Source organism: Mytilus edulis, chromosome 10 (genome assembly GCF_963676685.1).
Source record: "Mytilus edulis chromosome 10, xbMytEdul2.2, whole genome shotgun sequence".
NCBI classification, from domain to species: Eukaryota; Metazoa; Mollusca; class Bivalvia; order Mytilida; family Mytilidae; genus Mytilus; species Mytilus edulis.
In genome coordinates, this window is record NC_092353.1 from 66,764,098 (window position 1) to 66,780,513 (window position 16,416).

The 16,416-nt window shown below is 33.9% G+C and overlaps 2 protein-coding genes and 1 long non-coding RNA gene across 4 annotated transcripts; 1 reads left to right on the plus strand and 2 right to left on the minus strand.

Annotated features, from left to right (window-relative positions):
• Window positions 1-570: 570 nt before the first annotated feature.
• On the minus strand, window positions 571-6,622 carry LOC139491706 (uncharacterized). 2 transcript variants are annotated; one of them, XM_071279533.1, is made up of 3 exons: window positions 6,510-6,622; window positions 4,093-4,758; window positions 571-3,089 (listed from the first exon to the last, which is right to left on the minus strand). In XM_071279533.1, the coding sequence occupies exons 2-3, from the start codon at window positions 4,670-4,672 to the stop codon at window positions 1,894-1,896; spliced, it is 1,776 nt and encodes a 591-aa protein (XP_071135634.1). In that variant the 5' UTR covers window positions 4,673-4,758; window positions 6,510-6,622; the 3' UTR covers window positions 571-1,893. The 2 variants fall into 2 exon arrangements, with proteins under 2 accessions (XP_071135634.1, XP_071135633.1); XM_071279532.1 differs by lacking the exon at window positions 6,510-6,622 and adding an exon at window positions 5,315-5,940.
• A 20-nt stretch (window positions 6,623-6,642) lies between these two features.
• Window positions 6,643-8,436, plus strand: LOC139492915 (protein starmaker-like). Its single transcript, XM_071281064.1, has one exon. It carries the CDS (start codon window positions 6,643-6,645, stop codon window positions 8,434-8,436), a length of 1,794 nt encoding a protein of 597 aa, XP_071137165.1.
• Window positions 8,437-13,119: 4,683 nt separating this feature from the next.
• Window positions 13,120-13,922, minus strand: LOC139492521 (uncharacterized). Its single transcript, XR_011656874.1, has 2 exons — window positions 13,832-13,922; window positions 13,120-13,269 (listed from the first exon to the last, which is right to left on the minus strand). It is a non-coding gene; the product is annotated as an uncharacterized lncRNA (long non-coding RNA).
• Between the last annotated feature and the right edge of the window lie 2,494 nt (window positions 13,923-16,416).

Below are 16,416 nucleotides of genomic sequence, written 5' to 3' on the forward strand. Positions count from 1 at the left end.
GACCAGCAGGTGCCACCTAACCTTAACCTCATTATTATGGTTCAGTGGTTAAAGTTAAAGTGGTTTATAAAGCACATGTTAGTCAGGCATGTTTTATATGACCTTGACCTCTTTTTTATGTTTCATTGCCCAGTGTTAAGTTTGTGTTTTTTTCTAATACTTTAAGGTCACCTATATTTGGTGTATGGAATGATTGTAATGTATACATGTCTGTCTGGCAGGATTCATCTGACCTTGACCTCATTTTCATGGTTCATTGATCGATGTAAAGTTTTCCTGGTTAAGTTTTTTTCTTAGATATGCAATAGGTCAGCTACATGTAAATTTTAAGCATATTCGGTGTAATTGGAATGATAGTAAGTGTACATGTATTTCCAGTTTGGTTATCTGACCCTTGACCTCATTTTCTTTGATTATGTTAAGTTTATGTGGTAGTATATCAAAGGTTAGTAAAGAAGGCGAGGCATTTCAGCGTGTGCACTCTTGTTTATAAATAAAATTGAATTGGCTGACTTTATTTTACCAAATATTTTCATGCAGTTTTCATTGTTGTGGAATATGAAGACAGTGTTTTTTCATCAAAATATTTATTAGAACAAAACAAGACAAGTTAACAAATTGAATAAATTAACAATAACAAAAAGGCAAGATAAGCATAAAATTGATGGCACAAAACAAACTACATGTGATTATATCATATTAATAAGTCAATAAAATAAAACACTAAATGAACTTATAAATTTATGAAAATCTTCAGTCACCGGATTTGTATTTTTAGAATTAGTGTATTTCTTACACCAACGGAAAATTAAAAAATAGTAAAGAGGTAGGCACAAATGTTTCTAACAAATTTATAATTCCTCTCTACAATTTGTTCTTATTTAGAATTGATTACATATGGAAAAACGTGCTGGTAACTGAGATGGATTTTGCTCATTACTAGCATGAGTTTACAAAAGAATAAGGACATTCTAAGCTATTTTCATGTATAGTATCATCCAATACAAATGTTAATTTTGGCTTAGTTTTTTTTTTAGGGTGCAATACTTTTTTTTTCGAAAACGTAACATTTACTATGTTAATTTTACAGCAATGTATACTATAGAACAGAATACGAGCACATAAAAGTCCACTTGAGTCACAGTTTAAGCGTAAATCATAAAGCAGCTGTGGTCATCTATATTGACGATTCTAAGCTATTTTTTCAATTCAAACAGTTCAACTACTTACAATTACCATGAAGCAAATTTTAAGAATTACCTAATATGTCTAGCCTTGACAGTTATCTTGTTGCTTGCTGACTTTCATAGTCAGTTTAACTTGAATTTAGCCAGAAATACGAGTCACACAGTAGCACAAAATAAGTTTGGGAAAATTTAGCAATTATATTTAAACTTTTGTAAACAAACTTCATTGTAGAAAAAAAAACCGTTTAAAATTGAGAATTTCCTCACCATTTTCATACCTCCACATCAAAAAAACCGAAATATAAACGATCGGACTGTAATTGCATGTTCGTTGTAGAAACATGTCTTTTGCCTTAAGGTACATCTATTAAAATTGAAATTATTATTAGTGATAGACCTATTGGTAAACTAAAATCAAAATTTACTTTTTAATGTTACTAGATATGGTGCATCATCATAGTTTCGCAAAGTTTGAAACTAAGGATGGGATGGGGTCACATTGACATGTACCCGATATTCCCACCCTTGGATCTTCCTTTAGCCAGAATAGAAACAACTTTGGGGGAAGTCGGACCGCCTCTGTTAGAATAAAACATTGTTCCTTTTACTTGCAAAATGTCTAAAACATTCAATAAAAATTTAAATGCTGGACTAAAATTGAATACTTAATCTCAACTATCATAAACATGAAGCAACTGCCAACTTATTACAATACAACAGTTGTTTGTTTTTCTGCATACGATGCTGGTATGTATCCATACTGATCAGTTCTTGGTATATGTACCCAAATCCATTCTGAACTATTTTGAGAATTTAAATCGGCATAAATTGCCTCCCCTTTCTGAACATAGATATTTTGCTGCCCATGTGCCTGTCCTTTATATTCATACTTCATTACATACTCAACCATATAGCTACTTTGCTGCCCACCTATGTTAACATTAGAACTATATCGTGTTGTCTTTATGCTTTCAGATTTAACCGAAGATCTCGCAGAGACCCTTGAATTTTTTGTTCCTCGTGAAGAATCAGAAATTGAACCATCGGTTATCTGTTGTCTCCTTTTTAATATCATGGCAAGTTCTTCAGTAACGTTTTTAAATGAGTCCGATACATCTCCGCCGCCAGGTTTTAGTTTAACCGAGACTTCGTTTGCAATGTTAGATGAACTGATGTCCGTATACTGGCCATATTTAGATTCTAAAACATCATTTAATATAAACTGCTTTGAATCATTCACTGAGCTCGGGTTTTGGTCCTTTGTGGTTTCGTTTATCTGTGATTGCAGGAGCGGTTTTGCGACGTTAATGTCATTTATGGCATAAGTGTCTGAATATTCTAAAGAACCAACTGGTCGTCTGTCGAAATAAGGTGAAGACCTTGAATTGTCTGATAAGATTGTTGCTAGAGGTTGTCGATGATAGTGACTACTGCTGTGTAATTCTGAGGGGGCAATTTCTGTGACATCGGTTAGAGACTGATCTGAAAAGTCCTGTTGGTTGTCATCCTCGAGAAATACTGAATCAATGAGCGACTCTTTTTGTGTTTTCAGGTGAATGCTAGAATAAGGTGGTGGTTCTTTATCGGGTTGCTTCGGCTGTGAAGAAACGTTTGGCGATGTTAATGCAGTATGACTGTTGGGTGTGTATGAAATTGGAGTGTCAGCTTTGTTGGGTACTTTTTCCTTTAAATTTTGGTGTCCATATCTTGGTGAGTCATTTTTGGGTAGGATATCATATTCTGATTGTAAACTAACAGTTGAAGACATAAAACTGTCCGTTGATGTATTTTGAAGAGACACTTGATTCTGGAATCTAGTCTGACCACTTCTTTGAATATATGTCGAACCCTGACTGGTAGCAGTGTTTGACCCTGACGTTTTATTTAATCCACCACTTCGAACTAAAAAAAGGAAGAAACTGATGTTAGGATCAGTAGTAAAATAGACTTTCTTCATATAAATAACTGATTTGAACTAAAGGCGATGCCGGTGTGGAATATGTCAATGAGACAGAAACCTAGCAATTAAAAAACAAAGTCATCTTGTATCTATAGACTTTCTTCAACATTGAAAGTTGTATATACAATGTTCTTAATAAAAGTAATTACCGTATGAGCACCACTGCTACTTGTATTAGTTCTGATAAACCCATGAACTTGAAATAGAAAAGGGAAGACATAAAGGAATACCCCTGATAAAAGATTTCAAATGTAAATTATGACATTTTTTATGATGAAATTCATTTTCTTCTTCAATGTCCATCACTTAAAACTGAAAGGTCCAATTTTATTTTAGATTTATCCTCTAAATTTACTAATTTTAAAACTTTAAATGGCCAATCTAAATTTGTATGGTTGATGTCAAATGAAGATCCATTTGTTATTAACATAATGGTTAAATTAATAGATAGTTTAATAAAAAGAGTAAAATTAAGTATTAATACATGAGTAGCCCACAGCTCTTCTTCTAATTATAAAACGGTACTGATTGTGTTCACTCACTCGTTATCTTTGAGAATATATACTGTGTTTGTTGTCTCCCTTCTCTTATATACGTTTAGATTTATTGTCATGCATTGTAATTTCAATGAAAAAATCACCACAATTATTTGTACACTTTAATTTAAACTGTAATTGTACTGCTCCTCGGGGCGTCTTGATTGACAAATAAAAATTGTAGTTGTTGTTGGTGATAAACTGAAATAATGCATTTTATAATTTTTTATATCTAAAATGTTTAAGATGCAGTAACACTTTCTTTAGATGTCTGCGTTTATGACAATATGAATACTATGACTATTTTGTCTTTTTCATTCTGTATTTGTCAAACTCTGAAATTTTTACCACAATTTTAAAGATAGACGCTAATAAAACCTTTAAGAAGTTACTTGTACGATATATATACCTAGTTTACGGAGAGGTTCTACTGGACAAATATACGTCTTTGGTACAAAGCCTTCCTGTCCATCATACTTCCTTACCCAGGACCAATCAGGGTCTTCTATGTTTAAAACGGCAACTAGTTCTGCTCGTTCAACGCTTACGTCGTTTTCGTTAAGTCCGAGAAAATCAAAGAGCACTATATATTGTCCATGCGAGGTCTTATAAAAAGGTTTAACATCCATTTCATTCATTATACCACTACTAGAATTCTCTTGTGGTTTGGGTTGGAATAACGGCGACATGTTTCTGCTTACCACCGACTCAATATCAGTGTTATCTTCCGACAGGTCTGCACTGTACTCCGATACACGGCTGCTGCGAACTGAATTCGCACAAGAAATGTCTGTGTTAGAATCTATATCTTTCACCGTACGGCATACCGACAGTGGTACATAACCTGTTTGACCGTTGGTTTTCTCAATATACAACCAGTCTTTGGCAGTGTGTATAAGTCGACCAGTCTCGCCTTTTGTAACCTTTACCTCACCTGGTGCCTTTGGACTGAAATCTTGTATTATGTCGACCTTTGAACGTGTATACATATGATCTGACCTATCTAACCCAACTTGTTCTATTGTGTCCACACTGTCACTTCCAGTTATCCGTCCTCGGTGTGTTGGTTCTTTCCCTGTAGATAAGATTTCACAGTGAGCGATGACAATGAAAATTATTCACAAATTTTATTTTCATAAAGAAAGCGAGAAAAGGCTTCTTTATATTTCAATTTAAGCAGTTATCTATGTTATTAACGCAAGTTTTGATAAAAAGTCATGAATGGGTAAGGCCATGCACCAGATATGTGTTTTTGAAGACTTAATGATTGGACCTCATAACTCTGAAAACAAATCTAACATATTTTTTATTTTTTTACAATTTAGTGTGTGTAAAGTGGACTTCGGCTGCTGTCTGCTCTTTGGTCGGTTGTTGTCTCTTTGACACATTCCCCATTTCCATTCTCAATTTTGTTCTATGTATTAAGACATATACGCTCGCATTTAAGTTACCTACTTGCTGTCTATACAGTGTATGATGGGTTTACTTCTAAATAATAGCAGTTTAAAAGTGTATAACGAGTGACTTACCCTTGTTTAATGTTAGAGATTTATAAAAGCAAAATACAAATCAATCTTATCTCTACCCTTGTGTAATTTTAGAGACTCAAGTAAAATACAAATTTTTCTTACCTCTGTTCCGCTTTGCTCTATTTGTATTTCCTAATCGACTGGGACAGAGAAAAGCCATTTAACTTCACTGCACATTAGTACAAAATAATATTTCTCAATTTTAAAATGATTATCGTTACCAATAAAGGTATGACAAATCTTTTTATATAGATGGTCGGATTTACATAAAGTACTGGGTACATTTATTGTATGTATGTGAATATATCAGAACAATTCACATTAAATACCAACCAGTATAAAATCCATTAACTTTAACGTATCTGATTAGCGGATGTGTCAAAAACTTTATTGAACTGTATGTATGAAATCCAATAAGATCTGTTTTGATAACTTAAGATGCTTTACAAAAGCCTTTTAAATTTAAATGTATTTGTATTACACGGGTGTAAATTACCGAATGTAAACATATATGACATGAATTGCTTTATAATTTCCTGTTGAGAAATATTGTTTCTTTTCGTGGTTGTAAAATGGATTTTAAGCTTAAGATCTACCCACCCAATTCACTGTAAGTTTATAAATACCGTCCTAAATCAGATTAGGAAAAGATCTATAGAACCATGCACATTCTCTGTGGAAATATAAGTATAACATTAGAATTTTTTTTCGATAGATACGATTAGATTTCTCATAGCATGAGGGGTGTATTTTTTAATACCGCTCGACGATGCCATTTAAATCATGTGGACCAATTACCCTCGCCCGAAAGCGGGGTGTTTGACATCAAATTGTAAGAGAGAAATCCTAGTGGCGGATCCAGAACATTTTGTAAGGGGGCAAGCTGACTGACCTAAAAAAGGGGGTGTGGAATCCAGTCACGCTTCAGGGATTCCCTATATAATCAACCCCCTGGATCCGCCTATGAATCCTGACTAAAATTGAACGCCTATATTATACTTGTGATAATAAATCCTCTATGACCTATACATCAATCACATTAATTGTGTTTAGTAAGTATATGATTCTCATTAACACAAAGCAAAGAAGGAACGCTTTTGTTGCTGTTCTTCATCTTAAAATAACACTGAGGGAATAAGGCCTACAAAACAGAGCAAAAATGTAACACTTGTGCATTGAAGACATGCACTGTTTCGGTTGAAACAACAAAGTGCAAAATAAGAAACTTTAAAAAACGCTTTCACTGTTTGCAGACAAATACATTATGGGCACTGTAAGATGTAAGAACATAATATACCCTTTAAAATAAATACTACGGTGACGTCTGATTTAGAAATTTTAACTTATTTGTGTTTGACACTGATGACGGCACCATTTATATAGTCATGTGATGTAGTTACGCTTATGACGTCCCATTAACGAGGAGTAGGATGGCGGCAGTAAAAGATGGCCCGTCAAACCACTCTTTGTATAATTTCTTTGATTCTGGAAGAACAAGTAACTGTAGTGAGAGTCCAGAGAATATGAAAAAAGACACAGAGAGAACGGTCGATTCGAGAACACCTACAGGACTTCGGATTAAAGAGATTTCGATTTCTCCGCTATCACAGAATGTTGACGACGATCTCGATATTATGTGCATATCTACAACACCCAAGAATGGCAGTGAACATGCAGTTAACTCTTCTGAGAAACATAGCAGATTAAGCAGTAGATCTGAAAGTCGTTGTCGGTCCGCAGCAAGTTCAAACTCGAATTACAGCGAAGATTTCAGTAGTTGTCCTAGTACACCAGAGAAAGAAGTCATCGAAACATTTGTAAAGGAAGATGACAAGACGGACTCAGAGTGCAGCAAAATTATTGATATAGTAGAAAACGACAAAGATAAAGATAGTACTGAATCTCCAAGACGCGGTTCAACACAATCGCCATATTCTTATAGTCAAATACCTAAACCAAAGAGTCGCCAGTCAATAAGAAAATTAACAAAAAGCAAATCGCCTACACAAGAAACTGAACGCTGTAGCCCAACCATAAATGAAACCAAAATTGAACGCAGACAAAATCTAAAAAGCCAACAATCCTACAGCGATGATGGTGTCGTCAGTCCACAGTCTTTACACGAGGAAGAATGCAACTCTTTTGCAGATATAATATCTTCGGAAATGAAAGATAAGACAATCATAGATCTTGACCAACAAGGCAAAGTAACACAAAATGAAACAAAACATATTGTAGCGGAGTACACCAAACCAAAGCCAAGAAACTTAATTAAGAAAAACGTTACGATATCTGAAGATTCTGAGAAAAACTCAAAAACCAACAACAAACGTTTTATTTTGAAGAAACCTGCTTCAAACCAAGTCGGTGAGAAAAATGTGCATTCTAAAATATGTATAACCAAAAAAGCAACAACTCCTAGTTGTAACAACAATTCCAAGCAAAAGCATAAACAAAGTCAAAATAATTTTGGATCTTGGAATCGTTATTCTACAGAAGATTCCGTAAGTGATTCTTTTGGAGAAGCCGTAGTAAATATACTCAAGGTAAACAATAGTTCGCACAACATTGAAAACCAATCTGATGAATACTTTATGGCCAATAGTACATCCGGCCAGTCTTTTGCTTCGCGGTATACTAGTACACCAAATAATTTCGCAAAGAGTCCATACAATAGCAGCAGTTTCTCCAGCACTCCAAAGCGGCGTTATAAACCTAAAGGACAATTATCGCTTCCCTCTATTGATAAAACTGTCCCGGGACAACTTGTTCGTGGAGGTACTCACAACATTAAAGGAAATTCGGATAGTGATATTTCTACAGGAGCTTTGGCTAGCCGGAGAAAGCAGCTACGCAAACACTCCAATACAGTCGGTGCTAGATATTGTACCACTAAGAAGATTGGCGATTTTACAAAACCAAAAGTACCTATCCAATTAAAGGCAGAAGCAATGTTGATAGATGGACAATTAGAAGTTTCTGTCACAGACAAAGAAGATGTTGCTATAGGAATCAATGATCTAAATGTAAAAATAACAGTTGTACACAAGTTTATAGAACCGAAACCGAGGTTTGTAAATAAACGTCAACCAGAAATGCAGACAAAACGCAAGCTTTTAAATTCAAACAGAGAAGTTATAAAACAAAGAGCGATGTTGCCTCCATTCAACACCCATACAAACACACAGGCTAGTGATAGACATTATAAATGCTTTGGATACTAATTGTTGTAATTTTAGAATAAAATCATTATTGTTCTTTTAATGTTTTTTTTTTTTTTTTTTTTTTTTTTTTTTACAAAAGTAGATCACTTCAACAGTGTGAGCACAACAAGTTCATGTATTTTTGATTCATTTATTTTCGTCACGTATCAATTTTCGTGTGGATTGAGGAAAACTTACTTTTTCGGCGTGGATATTAATTTATTATTTTGATTTCGTTGCTTTGCCAATCTCTGCATATAAAGCTTGTAACAAGTTTGTAATTAGTAGGACATTTGGTTTCGTGGTTCACCTGTACCCGCAAATCCTACAGAAATTGGTATTCAACGAAAAAAATGAATCCATAGTACAATATATTTACATTGTCGGAAAGGGGGCTGGTTGTAATCAGACTGAAATAAAATTTAATTGACCGAGCTTTGAAAACGGGACGAAAAGCGAGGATCGCAAGGTTATTCTCCGGCTTTTCGTACCGAGCACAACTGAATTTAATTTTCGACAATGTACATATATATTGTTTTAAACCTTAATTTACAACCGGCACTTCAATGTAAAATTGTCCTTAATAGTTATCTCTGATTGTTCAAAGAAATCCACATAGTATAAAACATGACCTATTAACGCTGGTTGCGAAGAGGACCCCAAAATGAACTGTCACGCAAAAAGAAATATTCACATTATCGTTTTGTCAACTGACATGCATGTAGGAGGAGTACCAGCTGGAGACATAATTTGTGCATCTTCAAATAATGCAAACGTTAATTTATGTACCTCTTATTTGTACAAGTGCTGACTGATTTCAGGACACATGAATGTACCATACAGTCTGATCGTATCTAAACATTTTTTTTGTAAATGATGAACCCGAAAATCATAAATGTACTTAAATTTATTCAGTTGTGGTACTTCTATATAAGAAATAATATATGTGGTATCAATTGAACGACATGCCAACCATATGAATTATATACGCGTGATGAACAATTTCATACAAATAAGCTTTTCAAAATGCAAATGACCGTATACAGACCCAACAGATCAGCCAATTTTATATTAGTCAAATGTAGGGCCATATTATTAAACCTTGTCTTTTATATAAAATAATAAGGAAAGCTTTAAAAAGGAAAACACAATCCGAGATGCTGCAATAAAATGTCAAATTCACCAGAAACCAGTGTGAGATGAAAGAGAAGTTAGCACTGGCAACAGATGTACCATGATCTTCACATATTTCATTGATCATTTTCTAGAAAACCAATAGTAACTTTTCAAATACATGTAGTTTCTTTTCTTGATAGCAGTAACATGGAACTTTGACTCAAAATGAATAGGCATATTCCCATTTCCAATGCACGAATAAATTTCAGTAAGCAAGGGAAACTCAATTTTACCATCCTGTCACGATATTTTTAGAATTTTCTTCTTTTTTAATTAACAGTAACCTTGAACTTTATCATTTTAAACACAAACTCGATTGGCTCTTTTCCTCTTACCGGTCTTCAATTGTGTAACAGCATCTTCGCTAGCAAAGGGTCACGATCGATCCAGTCCCTTCCTTTCCTCCTTCTCTTGAAGAAAAGGGGAATGGTGTAACAGTGACCTTGAACTTTTTGACCTCAAAATCATGAAGCTATTTTCCCTTATTTCTGTATATATAAAGTTTCATTCCAATTAGGCAATTAAACAATGATACAGTTTTGATCCCGTGATGATTTTTTTACGAAAATTTGTATACAAGCTATTTTTCACCTAAGCAATTCAAATATGTAATCTGTACTGTAGTCATGTGGCCTTCTGTAATCGTGAAGGGCCTGCTAGATTTGGAAAAAAATATTTATCTGTACAATAACTTGTAGTACGGTGACCAGACCCAATGTTTTTTTAGATTTAATCGTCAAACATACTATATGGCTATATTATATATCATTGGAATCGGAAAAATGAGTACTTTTGAAATATCGATGTCGTCAAAAAGAAATGTGGTAACAGTTTTGCATAAAACAAGGTCAAAGATCAAATTCTGTTTTTATTCATTTCCTTCCATACTTTCCTAATTTGAAGATATATACAACAATTTAGGTTAAATTTCAGATACAGACATTTTTTCAAATCAATTAACAATAAATTATCTCGAAAATGTAAAAAAAATATTGAATTAGGAAATCGATTTATTCTGGAAATTGGCGTTATTCAAACACTTGATCTATTATACACATATTCTGTTAAAGTTACAGTAGTTACCTTGCCGGCTGACATTCAACCTCAGCAATATAGCATAAATATTATTATTTTTACCTGAAGCCTACTATCATGAAGACTCATCCATATAATTCATTAAAACTAAAAAAACACTCAATACCTCGAAAACAGTTACAATTCAAAAATCTAATCAAAGAGATCCACACAACAGAATGATGCCAGGAGTATCTTCTTGTTCATCTGTCAAGGAACATGATTTGAAATTTCTACATAATCCTGACCCTTTACAGGAGCAAAGCTCTGGACATGTAAGGTTTTGTTGTGAACAAACACATTTTTTTACATGAAGATTTTCCCTTCAATGAAAACACAAGATTCTGTAAGAATTCTGTTGACATATGCCCTTTAAAATACACGGGGTGTAATGAACCATTTGACTCTCGCCAATCGTAGTGTTAAGTTGACGGAATAGGGGGTTCAGCAATGTGTAATGTGGTCCTAATTTTTAGTTTGAAACGAAGTACGTAAAACATGCTGTTTCAGTGCCGCCTCACAGAGAGGTAACCTGACTAAACTTACATCGTTACTGGTTGCAAGCTTGAATCGCATTGATAATAATTATGATGGAATGGTTTTAAAGAGATTTTTCTGATTTTTTTTTTAACGAAATACTCCAAACAGAGACGAAGTTGTGTCGCATCCGGTAAGTGCATGTACAATAGGCAATAGTCTACAAATTGTTGGAGAAAGACAGACACATAGTTAGTGAATGGGTGAAAATCTTCGCCCATCCTTTACACTGCTTATGTTCCCAAACTGCACCAACAGCTCGCTTGTATGTGTCATATATTTATAGTAATGAACACACAGAACAATCACATTTGTATTAGAGGTCCGTATGCAGTGGCGGATCCAGAGGGGGGGGTTCCGGGGGTCCGCACCCCCCCTTTATTTTGGCCGATCAATGCATTTGAATCGGGACATATGTTTGCACCCCCCCTTTGCCCTGGGCTAGCACCCCCCCTTTCGAAAATTCCTGCATCCGCCACTGGTATGATTGTTCTTCCGCTCTTTCCCATTTCCCTAAACTTCGTGTCAAAGTTTAAGGCATTGAGTATAGGCCTCCGCTTCAGTTCTAAACAAGTTACGACAGGCATTAACAGTGTTGGTATAAATAACTTTGACAATTTAGGAATTTTCAAACGTTCTGGCTATGTAAAGCTCACATCAGGTGGAATCATAGGGGATTTGTCAAAGTTTTTCAGTCAGCAATACTTCTCCTCTCAATAATCTAATACACTTTGTTGGAAGCTGTAGTCTTTGTGTGGCGTTCCTTTTCGGCAGACTTTATAGAGTTGTTCATATCTTAGCGGTCAAAAACATCTGCTACTGTGTGCGCTATAGAAATTCATTGGGACATATTTGTTTAATAGTCGGCTACAAGGTCACCGAATGTTAACTTTCTTAACATCAACACATTGAACCAATCCCAGCAGGCACACAACGTTGATTTAACATTGAATCAATGTTTATTTTCTATGTTGAATCAAAGTTGAATTATTATTAGATTTTGCAAATTTGTATCAACGTTGAAATCCGATGTTGAATCAACGTTGATGTTTAACATTGAATCTATATAGAATAATGGTTGCTTCAACATTGTTTCAACCAATAGCTTAATTTGAATTCAGATTGAATTCAGGGTGAATACAATACTAGTATTCAACACGGAATCAAAATTGATAAGTGGTTGTGTTCAACTGTGTTTCCACCTAAACTAATATGTTTCATTCATCTTGTATTTTCTGTGTCTTGCAGTCCTTAATTTTATACTGTAGCAATATCAAGCTATTGTCTTCTCAAGGCGCTCAACATGCAAAATGCCATATCAATATTCTGCCTCAGGAAACCTGATCCAATAACTGCTCCATTAGAACCAAGTTTGAAAAATAATCTCAAAACAAAATTGATTAACTTTAAATAAAGTCATTGTATTTTATTTGACATGGTGTGGGCTTTAGCTCATTGTTGAAGACTGTATGGTGACCCAAAGATATATAAATAATATTCTTTGGTTGATGGGTGTCTTTTTAACAATAGGTACAACAATACAAAGTGTTTGGGTGCACAAAACTTTGAATACAATGTCGATGCCATTAACTGCCAATTTAAATACTATCAGTAATGTTCAACAATAAAACTGAGTGACCACATTCGTGTGGTGAGCATGGTGAGAGCATGGCTTGACCATGATGATGATAACAACCAATCAACTGAATAACAAATATATGTGTGTGGAGGGATTTCCTACGAGTCATAATTTAACCACCAAGATTGTTTTCACTTTTTACAATATGCTTTTAACAACACAAACTTTCATCCAAGAGAAATATTGATTTCGAAAGCGCACAACCCTTAATACACAAATTTTGCTCAATGTCTATTTGAAATATCTGACTGAATTATAGAGAAATATTCAATACGATAAAATTAAAATAAATTTATTTATTAATAGTGAAACTTCAACTTCTTTTTTCTCACACCTTGTCTTTTTAGAGCCAGTTTTAGAAATTTCATTGTTTTGTCCAACACTTGAATTGCTGTTCTGTGATTCCATTTAGGTCTTCATGATGACATCTACAAAATCAAAAGTTGTAATATTGTCAAGTTTAATTCTGTTCAACACATTTAACTATTAATAACTTCATAATGATATTACTTTAAAGTATAAATCAAAAGCATAAGGTCTCAACTACATTTCCTTTTAGATAGACTAGAAGGTATAATCTGCAAAAAAATCCTAAATACTAAATCATAACTTGATCGCAATTAATATCCTGGGAACATATAATAAAATGAAATTTTAATCGCATAAATATATAATATATATAGCTTCTGACCTTTCCATCCCAAAGTTGTAAACAAGCCCCCCCTTTTATGCGATTAAAATTTCTTTTTACTTTATGATTCAATCACAAGATTTCAAAAAGTCAATGATAAAAATTCATGATACGTTGCAAGATATCTTGGAAATGGTAACATGCTACCCTGATCCTAAGGTCAATCCTTAGATTGTCCTAAACATCCCCCTTTTTTACGTGTAAAATTTCAACTTTTCAGTACTGTTTCATAACAACATGATATGCTCACATTTCTAAAATCCGATAACTTAATCACAACAATTATTATAAATACTTACGATTAAAATCTAAAATCTGTATACAGGAAAGATATTGATAAAAACTCTGCAGAAATCACTTGTTGTCTCGTTAGCGGATATTCAAACTTTGGCAACAAAAACAACTGCGCATGCGCAAATAAATCGGAATAGTCTTAAAATAGAAATGTTACAATGCCGCGAAAATTTAAATCGTTATTTAAATAGATCTATCCGATGTTTATATTACAAGTTGTCGACCATTGTTTATGTACTGATGTATACGTCTTTCTCTTTGAATTGATAAAAAGAATAGAAAAAAGAAAGAAATGTAAACAAGATATTTGACATCAAGGAAAAAGGGGGAGGGATCTTTTAATGGGAAGGGGTTATTCACAAATATTTAATTTTATATTCACTGTATGATCCTGTATACACGCTGGTTCTATTACTAGTCTAATGATTTGGGGTGGAGGTGAAATTTTTGAATTTTCTATTATTTCAATATTTGGTGTGCGAAGTTCATGATTAATCAGTAATGCTTATATATACACTGTGATTGTTTTATGTGTTATTCTATAATCACTACAACAATTAGTGATAAATCTACTAAATATTTTATTTAATGTGAATATCGTTGTCAATTTAAAAATAATTGTGATGTGTCCAATACTTCTTTTTTGACAACTACTGGGTTTTATATATTGTTTAGCCAACGTTGATTCATTGTTGGTATTTCAACACAATGTTAATTCAACGTTGAAACAATGCACCAATTTCAACGTTGCATTGTCAACGTTGAATCAATGTTGAATATTTGTTGATCAATGTATAACCTGAAATCAACAAAGATTCAACGTTGATTCAACAAAGTGTGCCTGCAGGGATACCATACCATCTCTGATGTAAGTTGTGAGTGATGGTACAAAGGAAGGTAGGGAAAGTGCACAAGATACTTCAGATTTTAATTGCTTCACCAAATCAGATTTGCATGATTTTCTCATGGTGCCGTCATCTTGAAAAGGCAAATAGGAATGGGACCTACAGGGTGCGACAGCACATGTTCTATGGTACATCATCTCTATATTTTGACAAAATCAGTGCACGTCTAAATACAAGTTATGGATTTATGCGACCTGAAAGCATTTCCCCCGATTTATATTTAAGGTTGGTTTTTGTGGTCATGTTTTTAATTTTGACTTTGATATTGGACTATAAAAACTCCTTGACTGATCTAAAAAAAGAGCACTAGTGATAAAATGTTTAGACATGTTCAAGCCTTCCTCGACAGCTGTGAGCAAATAATCTTGAATATATCTTGTAGCATGCATTGTAAAAGAGATATTGATAAGACATGGAGGATGGGATTCTACATCAAAGGGATCAGTCATGGATCATTCAGATGGTTCACAATGGCAATAACATGTTCTTCGTCTCTTTTCATTGCTGTTGGTTTTGTTTCCTCTTGTGAATTTGCCTTATTTGCAGCTTTTCCAGCCCTTTTCAGCATTACACGACTAAGGGATTCCAGGAAATGTCTAGTAAGGGTCCATCTAACAAGCGCAGACTTTTGATTTGTTATGCCTACAGTGCCACCTAATCCCCTTGAGTCTTTTATAACGGTCTTTTCTGTTGCCATGTCGTTCCATGTACCGTTAAAATGTCCAGGAGTCTGTCTAAAAGCAAAGTAGCCATTTATAAAAGGTGATCGAATATTCTCAAAAAGTTGAAACAATTGAGTATGTAAACTGGCACCCACCTTCAGTAGTTGTTGGTACGGTTGGTTACAAAAACTTAAGGTTACATTTGAGATGACGATCTCCAGGAAGTGACCAATTTCCCTCTCATTCTGCTCTTAACTTTGACAGGAAAATGTCTACTGCTTCAAGGAACATATCCCAGTATTTGAATGTAAGTGATACAGCACATCCCCATTGCTTATATTTATTTATAAGATGCTGTATATGAGCTTCAAATAGCTCCGTCATATTAGCGTTAGGACTTGTGTCCGGCTTGAAATGCTGAAATAATGCTTCTGAGATAAATGAATTTGATATTATTGATTAATAAAGGTATGAAATATCATATAAATGTTAATTATTTTACATTTTACGTTAAAATTGATGAAATTGAATTGAAACGTACTCTATTAAATGCAAAATATTCGTAGTGTTAAACTTTTATATAAACTCTTTGAAAAACAGATTAATTTTGCTACTCTTTATTTGAAATCGTTAAAATAAGGTGTAACAACAATGTATATAATAACAGAAATTATATCACGGATGTTATTTTACAATGTAGACCTCAAAACTTTTCTAGGTCGATTTTTCGTTCAAGTCAACTAACGTATTTTAAAGACCATTTTACAAAAATTGCACCTTACCATTTTTTTTAAGTCAAAATGTTAAGATTAACCTTTGAACTACCCATACTGTGATAGCCGTATAGTCCGAATGACAATTAAACTCCTTAAAAAAGCGACATTTCCTAACTCGGTCACCGTACTATTGGGGCCTGCTTGATTTCTAAAATTTGTTTTGACAATAGCTGCATTAATTTCCAATCTACTTTTATATAAACAATCTCATTTTACTTCTGCCTTCAATACTTGTTATACTTGCAAG

Coding starts and splice junctions, on each gene's coding strand:
- LOC139492915 (XM_071281064.1), top strand. CDS start 6,643: ATGGCGGCAGTAAAAGATGGCCCGTCAAACCACTCTTTGTATAATTTC.
- LOC139491706 (XM_071279532.1), bottom strand. CDS start 5,372: ATGGCTTTTCTCTGTCCCAGTCGATTAGGAAATACAAATAGAGCAAAG. Junction 4,759..5,314: donor TAGAGCAAAGCGGAACAGAG/GTAAGAAAAATT, acceptor TCTTATCTACAG/GGAAAGAACCAACACACCGA. Junction 3,090..4,092: donor AGAACCTCTCCGTAAACTAG/GTATATATATCG, acceptor TCCTTTTTTTAG/TTCGAAGTGGTGGATTAAAT.